This window comes from Argiope bruennichi, chromosome 1, assembly GCF_947563725.1.
Source record: "Argiope bruennichi chromosome 1, qqArgBrue1.1, whole genome shotgun sequence".
Taxonomy (NCBI): Eukaryota; Metazoa; Arthropoda; class Arachnida; order Araneae; family Araneidae; genus Argiope; species Argiope bruennichi.
The window spans coordinates 80,946,057-80,971,107 of NC_079151.1; the positions used below are offsets into that span (position 1 = coordinate 80,946,057).

Sequence of the window (25,051 nt, forward strand, 5' to 3'; positions counted from 1 at the left end):
ATAAACACATAACATGATCTATATTGATTATAAATAAGTAAATAATTGTAATGAAATACATTAAAAATTTAAAGTAGGTGCAGCTTTTGATATTTTCTAAAGCTGACTATTTTTTTACATAATATTGCCACGAAGATGCAAAGAATAACATGTCACAAAGTGGCACTACATCAAGTTTATTAGCTTTAAGCAACTCGTAACTTGCAGAGGAAGAAATGATTCCACTACTTGTGGAATTCAGAATTTATACCTTACAGAATAATCTAGAATCACAAAGAAAGTTATAGAAAGTTTTAGAACATTAATAAATTAATAATAAGAAATTTGAATTGATGTTCAACTTTTAAATTAATATTACTTGGCTGGCATTCAAACTCCCGCTCTTGTATTTTCCAAGCCCCTACTTTACCTCTGAGTCACACTGACTATGCGCAGACCTTCCTTTTGCGACAATATTGCCAATCAATAATTTCTTCAAAGTATCAAATTTTAATACACAAGCATTTAAACGGTATCGAATTAAAGAAAGAAAATAAAGCAATTTTTTTTTCTTTATTTAATTCTGACTATACATATAATGCGAAAAATAGTCGAAGTTGAGGACTGAAAATACTTTCATCTTCCAGAATGCAACTGCAGCTATCGAGAAACTTTTATACAAAAGTTGTTCATCTTAAGGAGACGGTAACTTTCCTATCTTGATTTTTTTTAAATCTGCAATCGTAAAGAAGCTATGGGAAAATGAAAATTTCATTTCCAACATCATTTCCACCCTCTATGAACTAAATGGTCTATCTATGAGTGTATCCAAGATTCTTATTTAAATAATATTCCCAATGTCGTGTCATGTAATGTTACAATAATTAGTTTTCCTATAAAAACTTACGATTATAGATTCCTATTCCAAATAACTTATTTAATTAGTTATTTCAGGGTTTTATTGCCGGCGTACTGGCTTAGTGGTAGCTCGTCTTTCCCGTGATCTGGGCGTTCCGTGCTGGAGTCCTGGATCGCGAATGGTTGTTTTCCACCTGTGTTCGTTCTGTGAGATGTGTGAAAGAGCTCCCTGGTAAAAAGGGGTTGTGCAAGTTAGTGTGTGAGTGTCATCTTTATTTGAGCTAGAAATCAGACCTCTGCCATCTGGTGCTCAGGGGGTGTTTACCCTCAGAAGCTACCACACTCCTTTTCCTTTTGAACGTCATCATCAGAGTTTTATTCAGTTATTTATAAAGTTTCCTTATTTTCAGATTTTTAATTAAATATACTTCATCTGTTTTGATACCCTACCATGCTGTTCAAAAATTTGCTTAATTTGTATTATTTAGATATAATCTGTGAAGAAATTTCTTTGAAATTTGTGCTTTTTTCATATTTAAATTTAATCTAGAAGAAATCCTAGTAAGCTTTATTCTTGTTTGGGGGGGGGGATCATTTTGCTCTGTTTTTAAAGAGATTTTCATTAATAAAACAATATTTAAAAAATAATAACACAGGGCAATAATATCGTTATTTAGTTAAATGATTAATTAGTTTCGCATGAATTCTTCATTCCCATAATTTGAAATTTAAAACCGTAGTGAAATCCATCGAATCATTCTAAAGACACACTGATATTTTGAAAAGAAACATGCGCAATTGAAACATAGTTCATTCTTTAAAGAAATCTGAATTAATTAAAATTTTTTTCTTATTGTCTAGATAATTTTGAAAAATAATAGATATACTTCCCAACCCTTGTTCCCTTTCTGATAAATTTCAGTCAAACAATGAGTTAGATAAAAGAAAAAATGATGCACTTTTAAAGGAATCAATTAAAGGCTGGCGGCAGAAAAAGCTTTCATTCCAGAGGTTTAGTAAGTCATTTAACTAATCTAATAAATATTTTAATATTTTAGTAGGTGATAAAATTTTATATATATATATATATATATATATATATATATATATATATATATATATATATATATCTTTAATAATATTTCTTCTATTCTTTTCTTTATTTAATATTATGTATTAAATCTGATGATAATGTTAAGTTTCATGATATTGCAAGCATTTAGCATATTATTTTTAAAACATACTATATGTATTAAATCTGAGAATGATTATTTTTATTCATTATATATTTTTAGTGCCTAATAATTAATTCCATAACTAAAGCTTATTAAAATCTGCAAATAAATATCAGAAGTTGAAAAACATGTGTTTGTTTAATAAATTTAATAATTTTTCCCTTCCTTTTTAAAGCAAGTAAACTGTGGATGAATGTGTTGATTTTGCTTATATTGTAGAGTTATAAGACAAAAAAATGTCCTATGAAATTTCTCTAATATAGTGGCGTTTATGAATTTTAAATCGAATAAATCAGTAATCCTATTTTTTTTCTGTATCTTTAAATTTCCTATTAACATACTATTAAATAAATTTAACGAAAACAATTTCTGGAAGCACACTTTTATTAATTTGCTAAAAAATACAACTTTTTGATTATTTTTGCAATTTTGATTGTTTTGTGATTTTTAGTGATTAATATAAAATTTAGTAATAAAAAATATTAATGAATATTCACTTTCATTTCTTCTCCTCACCATATACCACTAATGATATAAATTCAAAAAATAGTTATATAAATTAACTAACTGATAATTAAGCTCTTAAAGACATTAAATTAGTGAAATGAAAATAAATGGTATCATGAAATAAATATTATCATGAAATTAAATGTTTGCTAATTTCAAAACTAACACACCAAGAAATCAAAGAACAAATCAATTAAAATATTTCGTTTATGAAAGCATGACACTACTCAACTTGAAGTGTGTAAATAAATCTGTATTCTGAATTTAATTTAGTTAAATCGAAACTAACATTAAATTCATAATAAAGTATTTCTATTTGTTATACGTTTCTTTTAGTGAAATAGATCTTTAACTAATGTCTGTAGGACCTGAGTGCATTTGTTTCATTCGAGGATTTCTCTGCTATACAGTGAACTGAATACACATTCTTTTATACAATGAAAAAAATATCTAGGCGTAAACTATCCATTTGACTTCTAAAGATTTATTCCAAATTTACTCGTTAAATTGTCGCTTTATATTCAGATTACTGAATCTTTTTATTCATTAAAATAATTTTTAAAATCATTAAAATTTTTCTATTAAAATTTCTTACCTTGTAATACTTATTTATCATATATTGTTTATTGAAAATGTTATGTATAAAATATAAATTTTTATTATCATGCTCAATTAAAAGTCATTGGCCGGTATTTTCTGTACTGAATTTTCCAGGTTTTCTTTGTACAAATTTTTGAATAAATTGAATTTTTAGCACCATGAACTAAGAGCAATTGATAGTCTTAGTAGCAGACTAAAAATGTTACTTTTAGTAGTCTTTAATTCAATAAGTTAAGATAGAATGCGTAACTTCAGTCGCTTATTAATAACTGGTAATATTTTATAAAATTCTTTTATCTTTTACATATTAATATTTTCATACTGTACCATAAATATCCATATACGTGCTATAGGGATATTTTAAATTTTTTCTCCCCTAGAAGCTATTATTTTAGAAAACCAAGCAAGAACAATTTCAGAAAAAGCCATTGTATGATACATTTTAATTATTGTTATTGAAGACTTAAAAAATCATTAATATTTGAAGTTTTGTTTAGAAAATGTCAAACAAAGATGAATTTCAAAATATTTATTTTCATTTCATTTAAAATATTTTTTAATTTTATAAAAATATTTAATAATTTACATAAAAATTGTATAAGAATTCCTACACAATAATTATGTGTTAGAAATAGCTAACATTTTAATTTTGTTTCTGATTTTAAGGGATTAACGCTAAAAAATTTTCTTGGGAAAGCTTTTCTGAAATGCTAATAAGAAATTCAGTTTATTTAGATATGCTTTCAAGAAGAGAGACTTTATATAAAATCAGAAGAAAAAAACATTCATATGAGAAAACATTTATGTCTTGATTGAATTTTTTAAATTCAATTATCTCAATTACATGTTATATTACCTGACATTTACATTTTTGTAGAGTCCAGATGAATTTTATTGTAAACCTCTGGAAGGAGTTAATCATGGGAATTCAATTATATAAAGGAAAATGCCCAGGAAAGGCAAGAAGTCTGACCAAAAAGCCTGACCATATGTGATAAGAAAACAATAAAAACGGGAAAATAAATAGAGATTCGAGTAATACTGTATTTTATTTAGATTTATAGCTAACAGTTGCTTAGTGATTAAGGTAAGGTATGGCTGAGAAATTTTAATCAGAAGCAAAATTTCAAATAGTTTGTTCTGACTGTGGTCTTATCTAACAATATTAAAAAGTTGGGATTCATTGAATTTTTTGCTGTAGTTAAAATGAATAAAGTTGATTTTTTACGTTTTTTTTTTCTTTTTTTTTCTAAATGAGGCTTGAAGTGAAGCATGTTATTTTAAGTGAGCTTTAAACGAAATAAACCAGTTGTCCTTGAAAGACATCTATCTAACAAGTCAACCTAAATTTCATACTTCAGATGATACCCAGTTTCTCAAAAGTTACTTTAGCTAATATGTACTGCCACGTTTCTTCTATTCCATGAGTCCTTGACAATAAATTTAAAATTAATTGAAATAACTTTTAACATTTTAGCAGGTATTGATATTATTATTTGAAGAATTCTTTCCAATATTTAACTAAACTCAATGTGATTTGAGATGATGATGTGATTATGATGATGATTAACTATGCTCAATAATTATACTCATTTTCTCTCAATGTGAACGAAAAAATTCTACATTTGTAGATAAAAAATATTTTAATTAAACTTTAAGGAGCAATCCTAATTTAGCTGTAATTATCATGTTTATCACATGTGTTTTTAATTAATAGTTTTACAAATTATTCTTTCAGAGAAAAGAAGGATTTATTCAAGAATAATGTCACTTGAAGATAAGTTTTCAGACTGTGTTCTGGATGAGTCATATCCTGACACAATACTTAAAATGGATATTCCAAAAAGAAATGGTGAATTTTTCATCAAAATAGATTATTTCAATAAATGTTAGATGAATGTAAATTCCTTTATTTTTAATAATTTCTGGCAAATAAAAAGGGTTGTCAATTTTTAATTAAAATATAGAATGTTTAAATTTTAGTTTTAGTTCTTAAACTATAAAGGACATAAATATTTTAAAATTGGAATAACGTTTTCAATTCATTGAAATAATATCTGAAAATCTCAAACTATAATTAAAACCCAAATATTTTATTAATTTTTGATACAGGTACATTTTTATACAGGGTGAAAAAATTTTGAATTTTGCATATTGGATTTGTTCATGCTAACTATGTAGTAATTACTATTTCTTTGGCTATGATCCCGCTTTGATCATAGCCAAACTGTGAGATCATTGGTATGATCATGCGTTGTAAATATAGATTTCTCTGAAGTCATTGGGTTTGATCAATAATTTTTGTTTTGGAATATTAATAGTTGAAAAATTCTTCAAGACTCATGATCTATAATGTTTAATCCCCATTAAGTGATATTTTTTAAGAGTAATATCTTTCGAACAATTATTATGATTCTTAATAATTTTCATAACATAGGAATTTTACCGAATTAGTGTACTAAACGACGCTTGGGATAAGGCCGGGTAGCTTTTGAGACGATTTTGTAAGACAATTAGCTAAATTTTAAGGGACGATATAATTTAAAACATTTTCCAAACAAATATTCCTTTTATGCGGTCTCTTTTTATTATTAATATGTGCAAGGTATCTTTCCTCTCTAAATCGATAATACTCGACACTTTTGCGCCACTAAATAGTATCTTAGAAATAAGTTGGAATGCTGGAAAATTACTTTTAAATTAATTACTAGAAGAAACAATAAGTATCTCAAAGTGAAATAATAAGCTACAACATAATAATAATTGATTTAAACTGATAATATTTTCAATTTATGATTAATTGAAGAATCATTTATATAAATCTTTATTTGGTTCAGTTTCTACCTAATTTTTTTTATCTCGTATTTCTAAAGGTAAAATTTCTTATATCACTTCTGTTTCCATGATGTTTTTGTTCTGAACTGCTGTGAAATGGTTTGTTTTCAGTGTTATTCCATTATTCCCTTTATTTTAACAGACTCCGTTTCGTTAAAGTCATTTCTAGTTTCACTTCATTATATAAAAGAATTTTTAAGCGAAAATAATAGTAATTCCAAAATAAATAATAATTTCTATTTTCTATTTCAAATGAATTATTTTATCTCTATTTTTAATTTTTAACTAAAAACTTTGTTTGTGTTTAATTCAAAATTTTATTTAAAAATCCGACGATAAGAAAAATTTTAGAATAATATGTTTTCACTGGACTCTATTAATTCTGATTAATTTTACATCTAAATATGAAATTTATATTACTTTTTCAGAAAATATTAATATTTACTATAATGGTTTATTGAGTTATTGTTTAATGACTTATTAAATTACTTTTGTTCTAATAACAAACGCAAAATGCATTATATTAAAGGATATCAGAGCAGACGCCGAAGTCGTATACATAACTTTAATTTTATTTTCATCTTTATATAGTTTTTACAGCTATTTAAAAAGTATGAACAGATTAATTGAATAGATATTTTTAAAATTCAGAGGACCAGACTGTGGATATAGTAGAAACAAAAGAATATTGCCAAAGTTCTAGTGATGGATCTATGAATTCTTCTGAAGTTTGGAATTGGAGAAATAGAAATGGTATAACAATTTATGAATACATTAATAATGATTCTTTTAATATTATTTTAAGATTTTTTCACATTTCATTGTAAAAATTCAAATATCAATGCTAATAAAAGCAAGAAAACTACACTTTTCCCTTTATTCTATATCATTCTTTTTATGTTAATTAAAATTAATTTAATGTAAAAATATAAGAAGTTCTTATTTCTCTTTAACTTTACAGATCCAGTGACAAAAGTATAAGAACAATGCAATAATATAAATACAAAATATATTGCAGATATATTATGATTTACTTATTAATAGAAGTAAATCCTCACTGTAAACATAAAAGCTACTTGAAATTTAATATCAATGTTCTTTAAGATTCAAATTGTTATAGTCAAAGGCAGCACAATACGAAAATTCAGCGGTATGAAATATAATGAACTTAAATACGTTTACGATTATTTTAATGATATCATTCATAAGGAAATTATTTATAAAGAATCTGTCTTAAAATACAAAAAAAAAAGAACTAGCATATAGGCGCACGCGCGAACACACACGCACACACACACACACGCACACACAAACACACACACGCGCACACACACACACAAACACGCACGCACACACACGCACGCACCCGCACACACACACACACACACACACATTCATTCATTCAAAGTATTCATTTACGCAGTCAATTATTAAGAATATTCAGGTTAGTTTATTGCATTTTATGGAGCAAAAATTAGTTAGGCTTATCGTGCAAAGCAAGAAGATAAAAGAAAGAAGAATGAAGATAAATGGCAGTATAGCGAGAGAGCTGTGAATTATGACAGCTGTGAACGTATTAATAGCAACTGAATATATTTTATTATTTTTTATTACAGAAAAATAAATTATCATATAACATCTAAATAAGGCATTAAAAGTAAGTAAATTGTTCTTGATTGAGTTGTAAAAATCATAGATATTGCTCAAGAATTCATAATTGTTTATTTATGGATTTTTATTTCAAATCTCATTTAGAAACTTTAAAATATTATGCAAAAATTCATATTTGTCAAAAATTAGAAATTTCTAAGCAATTTATTATAATTCATATTTTAAAAATTGCTTACAGATCCAAAAAGAAATAAAGATAAAGAAAATTCAAATTCTACTAATGGATTTCGGAAGAATTCCTCTTCATCTTCTGATCAGCCAAATTGGAGATGTAAGAAAGGTATGAACATAATATACAACCTTTTATATTCATAAAAATGTTCTTGCAGGTACTTTAGGAATGAAATCTTAATCATAGCTAAAATAAGGAAAATGACTCTGTCATACTACTCCAGATTTTTAATTTTTTTTTAACTTAAAGAAAATGCATTATAGAAACTGAGTTAAAAAGAAATTAATTGATTTAAACTGAAAATGTTTTTAGTTTATGATTAATTGAAGAATCATTTATATAAATGTTTATTTGGTTTAGTTTCTACCTAAATTTTTTATCTTGCATTTCTGAAGGTAAAATTTTTTATAACATTTCTGTTTCCATGATGTTTGTGCTCAGAACTGTTGTGCAATGGTTTGTTTTCAGTGTTATTCCATTATTGCCTTTATTTTAACCGATTCCGTTCCGTTAAAGTCATTTCGAGTTTCACTTCTTTATATATAAGAATTGTTTAGCGAAAATAATAATAATTCCAAAATAAATAATAATTTCTATTTAAAATGAATTAATTTATTTGCATTTTTAATTTTTAACTAAAAACGTTGTTTGTGTTTAATGCACATTTTAGTTAAAAATCCGACAATAAGAAATATTTTCGAATAATCTGTTTTCATTGGACTCTATTAATTCTGATTAATTTTACATCTAAGATATACGACATTTATATTATTTTTTTCAGAAAATATCAATATTTACTATAATAGTTTATAGAGTTATTGTTTAATGACTTATTAATTTCTTTTGTTCTAATAACAAACGCAAAATGTATTATATTAAAGAAAATCAGAGCAGACGCTGAAATCTTATACACAACTTTAATTTTATTTTTCATCATTATATAGTTTTTACATCTATTTAAAAAGGATAAACAGATTAATAGAATAGATATTTTTAAAATTTAGAGGAGCAGACTGTAGATACAGTGGAAACAAAAGAACATTGCCAAAGTTCTAGTGATGTGTCTATGAATTCTTCTGAAGGATGGAATTGGAGGAATAAAAATGGTAAAAAAATTTATGAATACATTAATAATGACTTCTCTTAATATTATTTTAAGATTTGTTCATACACATTTCATTGGGAAAATTTAAATATCAATGCTAAAAAGAGCAAGAAAACTACACGCTTCCATTTATTCTATAACTTTCTTTTTATGTTAAGAATAACTTAAATGTTTGATAATTAAAAATAAGAGTATAGAAAACATAGAACCGAACATTAAAAAGTAATTTAAAGAAATATGTTTAACATTTCTACTTTTAATTTAATTGGATTATTCTAACGTCTTTTTAGAAAAATTCTCATTAACATTCATAATATATTTTTTCTTTTAAATTTGTATTACTAGAATTCGTGACATGTTTGTAGTAATATTATAATAACAGTAGAAATTTGATTCTTAAAAGTTTGAAATGGAATGTCGTTTTCGGTTATTGAATCTAATTCTGTAGGTCTGATTTTTGATTCAAAATGTCTATCACTACTTGTAATTTCAACTTTTCAAGCTTCTCAGTTATGAAGTTTTCAGTTATATTTTGAGAAATAAAATACTTTCATGGAATTGTAATTAAATTTAACGAAAAAATTGGTAAAAATTTCTGAAAACCAACTAGTTTGTGAAATAAATTTATTGTGATCATTGCTCAACTGTTCTTTCGTAGTTGTTTCTTATGTCACTTGCCATAGAAAAGCCCGCTGTTACGAAGACAGCGATTTAAGTCGGTGGGGGAGCGTCTCTTGTTTTTATAGTAGCGCCAACTAGGGCCAAGAGTACAACTATGCTACTCACGCATCACTCATTCGCTTCCACAGCCCCTTTTTACAGGAGGGCACACTGACACATCTCACAGATAGAATAACGGAAGAATAACCATGCCCAAACCGGGACTCGAACCCAGGACGCCCAGATCACGTGCTACTCCTATGCCAGGACGCCGGTGCGTTGCTCAACCAACTCAAATGTTTGAATAATAGTATACACGTGGTATGGTAGTATAGATTTGAACGGATGTCATATTCTAGTACACGACAAATATACTTATAATCTAATTTATCTAGGATGAAAGAATATTAAATAAATACATGATTTCGTTCAAAAGACAATTTTTGTTTATTTGTGAAATTGAGGGAAGACTCATTAAATATACAAACAATTCGGACCGTCGTGCATTAAGATTTAGCAAAACTAAAGTTTGTGCTAAATTTATTCTATGTGTTAGATTCGATCATTCAACATAAAGATACCAATTTATCTGCAGAAAGTATTTTCAAATTTCTTAAAATAAATGTTAGAAGTCTTGAAAAATTGTGTTTTTCTTGTGACCCTAGAAATATAAGCGTAAAAAATGAAAGCAAAAAAAAAGTTCTACAAAAAAATTATATTCTTTGAAAAGAATTACTGGGAAGTATAATTTAAATATGTTGAAAGTTGATAATCAGACTTCTTTATTTTCGGGCTGAATATTGGAATGAAAATTATTGGGGTTTGGAGCATGGACACAATTCCTTTATCGTTTGGGATTTTTATCAAATGCTTATATCTCTCAGTTTAATAAATCCCATTCAATCGCCTGTTTTAATATTCTAGGGTTTCTTTTTTATTTCCGGACGTTATTTTGATTATATTAATACTATGCATATGGCATAATCGCATATTTTGGGGCAAAATTTTAAAGTGAACTAGAAAAGATACTGAAATATTTATTAAACCATTATAACAAGTATACTGAAGCTGGATTGCCTGATTTTAAATTAAAAAAATAACAATTTCTTATTTCTCTTTAACTTTACAGATCCAGTGTTGAAAATTCTTTATACATTGTGCCTATCGGACGATATTAAATTGCTTATCGTTCATATTGTTTTGAGCAGTTCAGCTTTCTTTTCAGTATCTAGACTGAGAGCTTTTTTTTGATAAAAAGAAAGTGATGATATAAGCATTATTCATTGAAGTAATAGCTTTTCTAAGTATAAGAACAATGCAATAATATAAATACAAAATATAATGCAGATATGTAATGATTTACTTATTAATAGAAGGAAATCATCATTTTAAACATAAAAGCTACTTGAAATTTAATATAAATGTTCTTTAAGAATCAAATTGTTATTGTCAAAGGTAGCACAATACGAAAATTCAGCGGTATGAAATTTAATAATAGAATGAACTAAAATACGTTTACGATTATTTTAATGATATCATTCATAAGGAAATTATTTATAGAGAATCTGTCTTAAAATACAAAAAAAAAGAACTATCATATATGAGAGCTCACACACACACACACACACACACACACACACACACACACACACACACACACACACACACACACACACACACATTCATTCATTCAAAGTATTCATTTACCCAGTCAATTACTAAGAATATTCAGGTTAGTTTGTTGCATTTTATGGAGCAAGAATTAGTTAGGCTTATCATTGAAAGCAAGAAGATAAAAACAGAAGAATGAAGTTGAATGGCAATATACCGAGAGAGCTGTGAATTATTAAGAATGTGTTAATAGCAGCTGAATATATTTTATTATTTTTTATTACAGAAAAATAAATTATCATATAACATCTAAATAAGGCATTAAAAGTAAGTAAATTGTTCTTGATTGAGTTGTAAAAATCATAGATATTGCTCAAGAATTCATAATTGTTTATTTATGGATTTTTATTTCAAATCTCATTTAGAAACTTTAAAATATTATGCAAAAATTCATAGTTGTCAAAAATTAGAAATTTCTAAGCAATTTATTATAATTCATATTTTAAAAATTGCTTACAGATCCAAAAAGAAATAAAGATAAAGAAAATTCAAATTCTACTAATGGATTTCGGAAGAATTCCTCTTCATCTTCTGATCAGCCAAATTGGAGATGTAAGAAAGGTATGAACATAATATACAACCTTTTATATTCATAAAAATGTTCTTGCAGGTACTTTAGGAATGAAATCATAATCATAGCTAAAATAAGGAAAATGACTCTGTCATACTACTCCAGATTTTTAATTTTTTTTTAACTTAAAGAAAATGCATTATAGAAACTGAGTTAATAAGAAATTAATTGATTTAAACTGAAAATGTTTTTAGTTTATGATTAATTGAAGAATCATTTATATAAATGTTTATTTGGTTTAGTTTCTACCTAAATTTTTTATCTCGCATTTCTGAAGGTAAAATTTTTTATAACATTTCTGTTTCCATGATGTTTGTGCTCAGAACTGTTGTGCAATGGTTTGTTTTCAGTGTTATTCCATTATTGCCTTTATTTTAACCGATTCCGTTTCGTTAAAGTCATTTCGAGTTTCACTTCTTTATATATAAGAATTGTTTAGCGAAAATAATAATAATTCCAAAATAAATAATAATTTCTATTTAAAATGAATTAATTTATTTGCATTTTTAATTTTTAACTAAAAACGTTGTTTGTGTTTAATGCACATTTTAGTTAAAAATCCGACAATAAGAAATATTTTCGAAGGTAGCACAATACGAAAATTCAGCGGTATGAAATTTAATAATAGAATGAACTTAAATACGTTTACGATTATTTTAATGATATCATTCATAAGGAAACTATTTATAGAGAATCTGTCTTAAAATACAAAAAAAAAAGAACTAGCATATATGCTCTCGCACACACAAACACACACACGCACGCACGCACACACACACGTATTCATTCATTTACGCAGTCAATTACTAAGAATATTCAGGTTAGTTTGTTTCATTTTAAGGAGCAAGAATTAGTTAGGCTTATCGTGCAAAGCAAGAAGATAAAAAAAAGAAGAATGAAGAATGGCAGTATACCGAGACAGCTGTAAATTATGACAGCCGTGAACGTATTAATACCATTTGAATATATTTTATTATTTTTTATTACAGAAAAATAAATTATCTTATAACATTTAAATAAGGAATTAAAAGTAAGTAAATTGTTCTTGATTCAGTTGTAAAAATCATAGATATTGCTCAAGAATTCAAAATTGTTCATTTATGGATTTTGATCTCAAATCTCATTTAGAAACTTTAAAATATTATGCAAAAATTCATTGTTGACAAAAACTTAGAATTTTCGAAGCAATATATTATGATTTATATTTTAAAAACTGCTTTCAGATATAAGAAGAAATATAGATAAAGAAAATTCAAATTCTACCAATAGATTTCGGAAGAATTCCTCTTCATCTTCCGATCAGCCAAATTGGAGATGTAAGAAAGGTATGAACAGAATATACAACCTTTGATATATATAATTATTTTTTTTTACAGGAACTTTAGGAATGAAATCATAATCATAGCTAAAAAAAGGAAAATGACTCTGTCATACTACACCAGACTTTTAATTACTTTTAATTTTAAAAAAATGCATGATAAGAACTCAGTTAATAAGAAATTTATTGATTTAAACTGATAATATTTTCAATTTATGATTAATTGAAGAACCATTTATATAAATCTTTATTTGATTTAGTTTCTACCTAAATTTTTTATGTCGTATTTCTGAAGGTAAAATTTCTTTTATCACTTCTGTTTCCATGATGTTTGTGCTCTGAACTGCTGTGCAATGGTTTGTTTTCATTGTTATTCCATTATTGTCTTTATTTTAACCGATTCCGTTTCGTTAAAGTCATTTCGAGTTTCACTTCTTTATATATAAGAATTGTTTAGCGAAAATAATAATAATTCCAAAATAAATAATAATTTCTATTTAAAATGAATTAATTTATTTGCATTTTTAATTTTTAACTAAAAACGTTGTTTGTGTTTAATGCACATTTTAGTTAAAAATCCGACAATAAGAAATATTTTCGAATAATCTGTTTTCATTGGACTCTATTAATTCTGATTAATTTTACATCTAAGATATACGACATTTATATTATTTTTTCAGAAAATATCAATATTTACTATAATGGTTTATAGAGTTATTGTTTAATGACTTATTAATTTCTTTTGATCTAATAACAAACGCAAAATGTATTATATTAAAGAAAATCAGAGCAGACGCTGAAATCTTATACACAACTTTAATTTTATTTTTCATCATTGTATAGTTTTTACATCTATTTAAAAAGGATAAACAGATTAATAGAATAGATATTTTTAAAATTAAGAGGAGCAGACTGTAGATACAGTAGAAATAAAAGAACATTGCCAAAGTTCTAGTGATGTGTCTATGAATTCTTCTGAAGGATGGAATTGGAGAAATAAAAATGGTAAAAAAAATTTATGAATGCATTAATAATGACTTCTCTTAATATTATTTCAAGATTTGTTCACACACATTTCATTAGGAAAATTTAAATATCAATGCTAAAAAGAGCAAGAAAACTACACTCTTCCATTTATTCTATAACTTTCTTTTTATGTTAAGAATAACTTAAATGTTTGATAATTTAAAATATGAGTAAAGAAAACATAGAATCGAACATTAGAAAGTTATTTAATGCAATATGTTAAGCATTTCAACTATTAATTTAAATGGATTATTCTAATGTCTTTCTAGAAAAATTCTCATTAACATTCATAACATTATTTCATTTAAATTTATACTATTTGAATTCTTGACAAGTTTGTAGTAATATTATAACAGCAGTAGAAATTCGATCCTTAAAAACTTGAAATGGAATGTCTTTTTCGGTTATTGAATCCAATTCTGTAGAACTCATTTTTGGTTCAAAATGTCCATCATTATTTCTAATTTCAACTTTTCAAACCCCACAGTTATGAAGGTTTATGTAATCATTTGAGAAGTTAAATTCGTTTAGGGAATTGTAATTAAACTTAACGAAAAAATTGGTTAAAATGTCTCAAAACAAACTAGTTTGAGAAATAAGTTTATTGTGAGCATTAATTAACTTACTCAAATGTTTGAATGATAGTTAATAAATGGTTTGGTAGTATAAATTTGAACGAATGGAATATGCTAGTGAACGACAAATATACCGATAATCTAATTTATCTAGGATGAAAGAGTATTAAAAGAATACATGATTTTGTTGACAAGACAATTTCTGTTATTTGTGAAATTGAAGGAAGACTCATTAAATATAAAAAAAAATTCGGACCGCCGTGCAATAAGATTTAGCGAAACTAAATTTGTGCTAAATTTATTCTATGTATTTCATTTGATTATTGTATATAAAGATAGCAATTTAGCTACAAAATATATTTTCAAATTTCTTAAAATAAATGTTAGAAGTCATGAAAAATTGTGTTTTTTATGTGACCCTAGAAATGTAAAGCATAAAAAGGGAAAGCAAAAAAAAAAAAAAGTTTTATAAAAACTTACATTTTTTGAAAAGAATTACTGGGAAGTATTATTTAAATATGTTGAAATTTGATAATCAGAATTCTTTATTTTCGGGCTGAATATTGGAATGAAAACTTTTGTTGTTTGTAGCATGGTAATGCAGTCGGACTCAATTCATTCATCTTTGAGATTATTACGAAATACTTATATATATAATTGAATTCTTCCATCCAATCGCCTATTTTAATATTCTGGGGTTTCTTTTTTATTCCCGGACGTTATTTTATTTATATTAATACTATGCATATGACGTCAACGCATATTTTGGGGCGAAATTTCAAAGTGAACTAGAAAAGATACTGAAATAATTATTAAACCATTATAACAAGTATACTAAAGCAGGATGGCCTGATTTTGAATTAAAAAAATAACAAGTTCTTATTTCTCTTTAACTTTACAGATCCAGTGTTGAAAATTGTTAAAACCTTGTGCATATCGGAAGATTATAAACTTGCTTCCTGTTCAAATTATTTTTTGAACAGTCCAGCTTTCTTTTCAGTATCTAGACTGGGAGCTTTATTTCGATAAAAAGAAAGTGATGATATCAGCATTATTCATTGAAGTAATAGCTTTCCTAAGTATAAGGAACAATGCAATAATAATAAGTACAAAATATAATGCAGATATATTATGGGTTACTTGTTAATAAAAGCAAATCATCAATTTAAAGAAAAAAGCTACTTGATATTTTTTATCAAGGTTTTTCGATAATCAAACTGTTATGATCAAAGGTTCCACAATAGGAAAATTCAGCGGCATCAAATTTAATCATACAATTAATTTAAATACGCTTACGATTATTTTAATGATATCATTCATAAGGAAATTATTTATAAAGAAGCTGTCTGAAAATACAAAAAAAAAAAAAAATCAGCATACATTCGTACACACACAGACGTACACAGACACACATACACGTATACAGAGAGAGAGGGAATATTATGCCTATACTACGGATGATATTAGAATATTGCCTATTCAGATTTTGCATCCGAAAATTAACATTTTTTGTAAACGTTTTGGAATACTATGTGTGCATGTTTATATATTTAATATTTATTTTTTATATACATTTAGATACAAAACAAATTTCCAACAGAAATAAAGTTAAGGAAATAGCGAGACCTATTATTTCCTTTCCTGATCAATGTAGCTGGAGAAATAAAAAAGGTATGTTTAAAGTAATTGTCTTTTTTCTTTAATAACTCATTTAATGCGTATTGTGTTATGAAAATTTAACTACAAATCAAAAGAAATATGGAAATTCATTTCTCCTTATTTGATTGTTATTTTATAAAATAGCTTAATGTAATAGAAGTAATGAAATCCCAAAGCAGAGAAAAAAATTAATTTACTTATAAATAGTATTTTTGTATAGTGACTATTTTTATGCTACTGTATTTGTATTTAGTTTTTTCTCTAATCATGAATTTCAGATTTGTAGAAAACTAAGTAATCAATTTCTAACTGACTTCCAGGTGGAAATAGAATATTTAAGACTTTTTAGAATTTAATTATCAATTAATATCTTAATTTCAATTGAATTTTATTTCTACAGGGTGCGGCAAAAAAAATCCTCGTACAATGTTATTACATCATAGAATAGAAGTTAATTAATTTCTTTTTAATTTTTGTCCACTTCTTTTTGGTACCACTTCAATTATAACATATTATATAATGTATCTTTTAGTTTACGTATAGCATTTTGGCTTTTTTACAATGCCAAGCAAAATATATGCTATTTCAGAGTTGTTTAAACAAAGAAAACGACAGTATGAAGTTGTTCAGTTGCTTAATTTGCCTCAGCAAACAGTGTCTGATCTATAGTTTCAAAGAGCTTGTCAATGATGGTCATAGTCCAAGCAGAGAACAAAAACGTATGGTGAACACTTTCAATAGCCGTAAGGTTATCAAAAAGCAAGTTCAATGAAATTCGAGGGTTTCCATGATAAAGGTCGCTCGTGAACTGGGAATAAAGGACCTATCAGAGCAACGAATGGCAAACGCCGAGTTTGGACTAAAGCCTTACAGGTTCCAAAAAGTTCAGTTTCTCACTGAAGAAAACAAACTCGTACGGCTCCAAAGACGCCGACAATTTTTGAGTTCGGGGTGCAAGACAATGATGTGAGAGATTCCTTTGCACTAATGAGAAACTCTTTAATATCCATTAGCTCATAAGTCCTAGAACTACAGAATCTAGTCTGTAGACGCTCCAAGCATTTCAGCAATTGTTGAACATCGCAAAAATACAAAGTCAATCATGGTCTGGGGCGAAATTTGCACAAGTAGCAAAATATCTCTGGTTTTTGTAGATGTGGGCGTTAAAATAAATCAAAAAGTATACCAATTTGACATTCTAGAAGCTGCTGTATTTCAGTGGGCCAAAACGCCTTTCGGCAATGTAAATTGGGAGTTTCAATAAGATTTCGCACCAGCTCACAAGGCTAAAAAGACTGAAGAGGGGTGCAAGGCGCATTTTTTTGAAGTGGCACCATCTGGAGAATGGGCACAATACTCGCCGAATTTCAATCTCATGATTACAGTGGACCATTTTGGAGTCAATGGCTCGCATTAAATGATATAAAAGTTTAGACAATCTAAATCAATGTCTTCGGCGCGAATGGAATAGATTAAAGGTGGAAGACTTGCGACCCATTGCTGAAAATTTCAATAAGCGTTTGCACATCTGCATCGCTGCAAAAGGCAACCACTTTGAAACAAATTAAATTTAATAATTAGTAAAAACCTAATCTTATTATTATTTGTTATATTTTGTTAATTTATTTGTTTTTAATCAAGTTATATTAAAAATTGTTTGTTCGGAATTTTCTGTCGCACCCTGTATATCACAAGCAACAAATGATACTGAATATGGGAAATAATGATATACATTTCGGTATAACTTTTAGTAATGTGTTATGGAAGGTAATAAAAGCTAAATAATGTAAAATGAGAAAAAAATTATAACAAATATAAAATAATAACTTGTTGAATTCTAAAAAGTAAAAAAAAAAATCATATCAAAAATCTAGAACTCAAAGTAAAATTGTAATATTCTGTAAAAATGAAAATAATATAATGAGAAAATAAATCAATAATTAATATCATAAAAAGTAATATTCTGAAACATTCATTGAGAATTTAATTGACTTTTGAATTTGTTTGAAATTCAATTTTATTTAAGGAGTTTATGTTTCCTCCTGATGTTTTTAATTTTTGCTTTGACAACAATATTTTTGTCAAATAAATTATTTTCTACCTTTAAGTACACTGATAAGACGAAGGATATTTTCAAACTTTTATAAATTATTTTATTCATTTAATTAACTATTTTACTGATATTAAGTTAGTCAAAACTGTAATAGATAATTTTATAAGATTGGGGAAAAATTATCAAATGTGGAATTTTGAAGTAATGACATCTAGTACAAGAGGTTAAAAATTATTTCGATGATCATATTGACCAAATTAACTGCTTTGTTTTTAAAAGAGAGGAAAGTTTCCGAAATTTAAAAATTATATATCATAAAATTTGAAGTTTCCAAATAAACCATAAGTTTATAATTATTGGTATAAAAGACTATTTTCAGTTACCATTAGTTCAGTAATTTCAGTCAATTTTGTACGACAGATTTACACTGACTTTAATTTACATTAGTACATCCGAAATATATAAATTCATATTTCTCGGTTGTTAAGCTAGGTCCATTTATTTTTATTATTATATCTAGGTTCCTGCATTATTTCTGCTAGGATATTTGGATTTTTTTAATATATTAAAACATGGAAATAGACATTTTTTAATATATTAAAACATGTTCCTAATCCTTATATGAACGTTGGAAATATCATTTTTATTAAAAAATATAAAATATTTATTGCATCTTTTGCCAATTACTCTTGCGAGAATCAAAATATGCCAAACAGAAAAAAAATTGAAGAAAGTAATATCATTATGATTTTCCTATATCAAATTCATATATAATGCCATAAAAATTTTAATTTTGATGAAATTTATTCAATCCTTCGCTATTCTATGATTTCATGTTTTTTTCTCTCTATTTGATTGTTCCATATACAAAGCAAACAGAACAGATATGAAGTTATTAAAATAACAGATCTTTGATATCTGTCACACTTTAATTTTTAAAACATTTGCTTACGGAATCATGAAATAAAGTTAAGTGTAAGTTTTAATTGAAAATAAAACTAATTCTCAGTCAAACCAGCTGATCGCCAAATGTGGCTAGCATTTAATAAATACTTCGCAACATTATTTTTTAAAGCAATGTTTGTAAGAAAATAAAACCGGCAATGAGAAATAAATGAGGAGGAAATAATTAGATTGGAAGAGTGCCAATTTCTGATTTTTCAGAATTTTAAAGATGCACTGAAAACTTCGCACACTTGATAGTATATAAACTACATTCTTTTGTACATGATTAAATAATTTTTAGGTCAACTTTGGAATATTCTCTTTTTCATCGAGGAAAAACTGAATGTTAGTTCAGAAATTGTACTCATACTATTATATCAGCAGCGATTTACTTTAATATTATTTTCTTTTCGCAAGCACACATGCACATGGACACTCAAGACTAAACACATCAACAGACAGTCACTGAAAGTATTATAAATGGTTTTTATAAAATGTATTTTTGTAAGGAATTTTTAATGCAATCAAGGTTAAGGTAAGTTTGCGATTTTATAATGTAAGGCCTTTAAACATCAAGTTATCTGGTTAAAACCAAAATGAAAGACATTGAATAAAGTGATTTATTCCTGCGATAGAAAGCTGGATATTGTAATTTTTTATGATAGCAAACTAAAATTTCTTGCAGGATATCATTTTATAGAAATCCTTCCCGAGTCTCTCTCACTGCGTTTGTCTTTCGTTTTTGAGTTCCTTAGCACTGCAGAGAACGCAAGCGTTTATGAAGGACCAGCTTGTTCATTGATTTATATTTCTTTCAAAGGTTTTAAGTGTCAATTACATTGCGTTCCTGTATGCTGAATGAGAAAGTTAAAAATGACTTGAAGTTTTAAAAAAATGAAAATTTAATCTGCCAATGAATGAATAGCAAATCCTAGCAGTTTTTTTTTTTTTGAGTTACAAGATAAATATTGTGAGTTTAGAATAATCCCAACAAGCCATTAAAGTATGATTTTTCTCTAATACGAATTTTTATTATTGCGTTGAAATTTTATTACTGTGTTTATTATTGTTATAAATTATTTGAAATGACCTGCTTCGCTCTGTTTTACCAATATCTAAAGACATAAATTTCAAATTTCATTTATATGCATTATGCATTACTAAAAATTACTAAAATTTATTTTATCTTGTTCAAACTATAATTTTAGGATTGGGCGCAGATGAAATGTATCTAAGCGCAGAAAATCAACTGAATTCCAAAAAGGGATTTTTATATGAAGATGAGCAACGAATCAGAGGATTTTGGTGTTTAAAATGCGACTCTGGACGGAGCAGTGAAAATAATTTATCAGAAGCAGATATGATATGGTCAGCCGTGACAGATCTATACAAAGAAAATCAAGAATTTTTCCAATTTCCACCTTCTAAAAATAATTTTGCTAAAGGGTATACGTTAATAAGATGTTATACTCCAGAATTTCAGGATTTGGATGTTATTTTAAAAGCTGCTCTGCTTATCAGGGAGCATATTAATTTTCCTTATACAATTCATTACTTCAGAACCAACAATACACAAAACATTTATATGCATGTTCATTCTGGGGAACTGTACAAAAAAGTGAAAAAGGAGTGGAAATTAATTGAAAAGAACTAAACTGATTTGTTACTAACTCAAATCCATACTAGAGTTTAATCGAATTTTTAGAAAAAGCAAAATGTAAAAATTATTTAATGATAAAATTAATATATTGTCACTATTTCATTTTTACTAGATAAATCTAGAAGCACAAAGAACTGTGTAAGATTTTTCATTTTTGCTCAGTACTTTGATCATTCAATAATATTTAAAAATGTGAAACTGAAATTTTGTCAATTGAAATGAAAAAAAAAAAAAAACATTATTAAAAATAAGTTATGTAAATATAACTTTTAAAACTATAATGTGATTTAGCTATCGAATGACATTTTGGGATAAAATTACTTACTTCATTTAAGACTTTCAGATTATTTAATCAAAATGTTACTAACAATTTTAAATAACAACTTTTCTGCAATAAAAAATTGCATTCGGAGGACCAGGAGTCTGACGATACTAAAGAGATTGCCATAACAATATAATTTGCATATTCACAATATCTTTATAAATGCTAAACATCGTATATTTATTAAAATTGAACTTCCGCTTCTTTGAATCAATTAATAGAAATTCTTTTGAAGGTATACTAATCATTTTGCGAATAAAATTTATTTTCCGAATAAATGAAACGTCATAATGAAGAATAATGACGAAGGTTCATAATTTGTTTTTGGTACCAATAAATTACAAAAGTAATGTCAATAAACATACATGCATATGAAAATTATAGTCAGCTAACTGTGTAAAATCTCGAAATATATTAAATGTAATAATTTTTAATTTTTGAAAATAATTATAGGTAGTAAAATTCTTAATTGAAGTTTACCCCTTTTGTTCATTCCTAATTACATAAATATGTTGGAATCACATTTGCAAAAATTATAGAGAAAGCTGAACTACGTATATTAGTTAATATTATTGTGAATAAATTAGTTGTTGTCATGTATGTTTATCCGTTATAGAAAAATATGAACTGAAATCTTTTTCTTGTTAGAATCCAGGTAATTAAAAAATCAAAATCGAAATTCAATGTTTCTCTTAGATTAAGTGTTTGCATGTAAAGCTTGGATATTTTAACTTGTTTGCTGAGTGTTAAGTAAGGTTCCACAAATACTTAATATGTTAAGCACTTTAATGTTGAATCATTAGTTGTTTTGACTGGCAGCATCAAAATTTTTAAAGAAGAATAGTACCAGTGGAAAATATTATTCTTTATTTATAAGATGTTTTTCAACATTATGAATGCCGGACACTATTGTGAAGATATCGTATTATTATTTTCGATATTTTATGCTAGTAATGGAGCAGACTGTCTTCATCATTTCATCTTCTTTCAAATTTTCTACGTGTGTTTACGTTTAAGCAAGGATGTGAATAAATTAAATCTTGTTATGTATGTTTACTCTTTATAGAAAAACATAAGCTGAAATCGTTTTCCTGTTCGATCCAGGTTATTAAAATATCAAAATCGAAACTCAATATTAGTCTTAGACAAAGCGGCGTCTGCATGTAATACTTGGATATTTTAACCTTCTTGCTTAGTATTAAATAAGGTTCTTCCACAATATTTAATATGTTGCTCAAGTTAATGTTGAATCTTTAGTTGTTATTTTGTTTGTTTAGTTGTTGTTTAGTTTAGTCAAAATTTTAAAAGAAGAATAGCAGCGGTGGAAAATATTATTCTTTATTTACAAGATGTTTTTCACCATTATGAATGCCGGACACAATTGTGAAGATATCGTATTATTATTTTCAATATTTTATGGTAGTAATGTATCATACTGTCTTCATCATTTGATCTATTTTCAAACTTTTCGCACGCATTTACATTTACGTAAGTTTTTTGTTTAAAAAATGAACCTAAATTAATTAGCACTGATAAATAGATGTATAAAGAATTAAGAACGTAAAAATATTAGATATTTGGTACTGGGAAAAACACCTTTATATTAATTAATCACTTACTATAGGGAATGATTAATATTCAGCAAGTAATTATGAATTTCAGTATCCATCATTAAATCAATCATGTTAATTAGTTTGTTTTTAGTTTTAATTAAGAGTAAAAAATCTATGAAAATTTTAATCTTTTGATAAAAAAGAACTTAATAAATTGATTTTGTACATATTATGTAGTGATTGTGTAAATAGTATGTAGTGATTGATTGTGTAAATACTATGTAGTAATTGAATATGTAAATAATACGTTGAAATTAATTATGTAAATATGTTGATATTGATTTTATAAATATGCAAAATAAACATTGATTATGTAAATAATATGTGAAATTTATAATGTGAATACAACGCATTGAATGAATTATCACAACCTGATAAAACATTTAAAAATCTTTTTACATTTAATGGTATGTATTAAGCCGCTAAAAGCCATTAAAATAATTTTTAATAGTAATTATTTTGTTGTGTGCATTTTCTTTTCGAATTCTATTTAAAAAAGTGAAAAATATTTTGGACGAACTAAAAGTGTTCAACGTTTTAAAACATTAAATATGAATAGATGATGCACAATTCATGCTGCCATCTATTAGCAAACTTGTGAAATAAAATAAATCAACAGTGAATTAAAAATTTAACAGCAGAAGCCACTATATAAACTTTTCAACGTGAAATTTCCTTTAATAATTTTTATTGAAAGATTAATTTTGTTATTTAATGGTTAGAAGATCCCTAATACCTCGAACTTCCTGAAAAATAGAATATTTGGGGAACTTTTCTTCAAGTTGGAATTTTGGAAAATATATCTAACTAGTAATTTTTAATGCAATTGACATACTGATTTGTTCGTAAGTCAGTTCTTTTCAAAATAAAAGTTCAATTTCTTTTCTTAATAGTTGGATACTTATAGAAAATGAAAAACAATTCTACAATTATCAAAATACATCCAAAAATAAATATGTGTATAATACTTGCTCAATTTACTCAATTGAAGTGTGGAATGTCCTCAACTGAGAGCAAATGTTCTTCAGTACCGAAAAAATAAATTAAAAAAAAAATAAACATTAATCTAGAATTTTGAAAATAAGTATGATTTCGAGCTCGAAGACCGTATAAAAACATTTGAATTCATTTTTTTTTGGGGGGGGGAAGGGGGTTGGCACTTTTTTTTGCGATAATGATACTATGCAGCATAATTTCGCGTAATATTTTTTTCACAGTTTCACATGTTTCAGAAAGTGCTAAAACAATCTCTTTAAAGTCTGTAAAATATTTTTGGAAGCCATGCAACTTTATTTTGATGATTTTTATCTCAGTTTTGGTTCAATATTTTACTATTAATGTAAATAAAAAAAATTTCTCATATTCTGACATAATCCATTAGTTGTAATAATTACTTCAAGGATAAAAACTACATACTTATCATGATTTGTTAAATGTGATTGCTAAAGAAAGTCAAATGACAAATGCAATTATTATTCTAAGCTAAATTCTAGTCAAAATGGCTCTATTCTTCTTTTTCTTTTTTTTTTACTTGTATAAACAGCATTGGAATTTATTTTGGAAACACAATACATTCTGGCAATCTGTAGGCATATTAATATTAAAAATGTCAATGTTATAATATTAAATGTTGGTAAGATGTTACAAGAGAAACCTAATCAATCTTTTAATGAGTATTTACTTCGGTTAGATATTATAGAATTACAACAATGTTAATAAATGTTAGAATTTAACGAACAAAAATGAATAAAACAATAATTTAAAATAATATTTTAAAGAATATTTCTCTATTCTTTTTGCATTATTCAAATAAAAAACGGTTTCAGAGACATAGAGTCAATGACACCATAAATAACAAAAATTTTGACAAAGACTCGGTGTTCATACTTAGATTTTTCCCAACATGCAGCTGAAAGAACAACTTGAAGGTACTGAGGAGATGATTCTAATCAAGGACAAAATACCACGTGATAATCAGAGTTAATGAACAACGATTGACACGCGTCTCCAGTTATG

The 25,051-nt window shown here is 26.4% G+C and overlaps 1 protein-coding gene across 1 annotated transcript; it reads left to right on the top strand.

The window, feature by feature from the left end:
- The first annotated feature begins 1,708 nt into the window (after positions 1 to 1,708).
- LOC129980446 (uncharacterized protein DDB_G0287625-like) lies at positions 1,709 to 23,348 on the top strand. Its single transcript, XM_056090800.1, has 10 exons — positions 1,709 to 1,853; positions 4,918 to 5,031; positions 6,666 to 6,767; positions 7,864 to 7,965; positions 8,862 to 8,963; positions 11,753 to 11,854; positions 13,088 to 13,189; positions 14,086 to 14,187; positions 16,362 to 16,454; positions 20,649 to 23,348. Exons 2-10 carry the CDS (start codon positions 4,944 to 4,946, stop codon positions 21,092 to 21,094), a joined length of 1,239 nt encoding a protein of 412 aa, XP_055946775.1. The 5' UTR covers positions 1,709 to 1,853; positions 4,918 to 4,943; the 3' UTR covers positions 21,095 to 23,348.
- Positions 23,349 to 25,051: the final 1,703 nt, after the last annotated feature.

Bases quoted from the DNA above. Each gene is read 5' to 3' on its own strand.
- LOC129980446 (XM_056090800.1), top strand. From the start codon at position 4,944: ATGTCACTTGAAGATAAGTTTTCAGACTGTGTTCTGGATGAGTCATAT. The intron at 13,190-14,085 runs GTATGAACAGAA...TTTAAAATTAAG, and splicing joins AAATTGGAGATGTAAGAAAG to AGGAGCAGACTGTAGATACA. The intron at 14,188-16,361 runs GTAAAAAAAATT...ATATACATTTAG, and splicing joins GAATTGGAGAAATAAAAATG to ATACAAAACAAATTTCCAAC.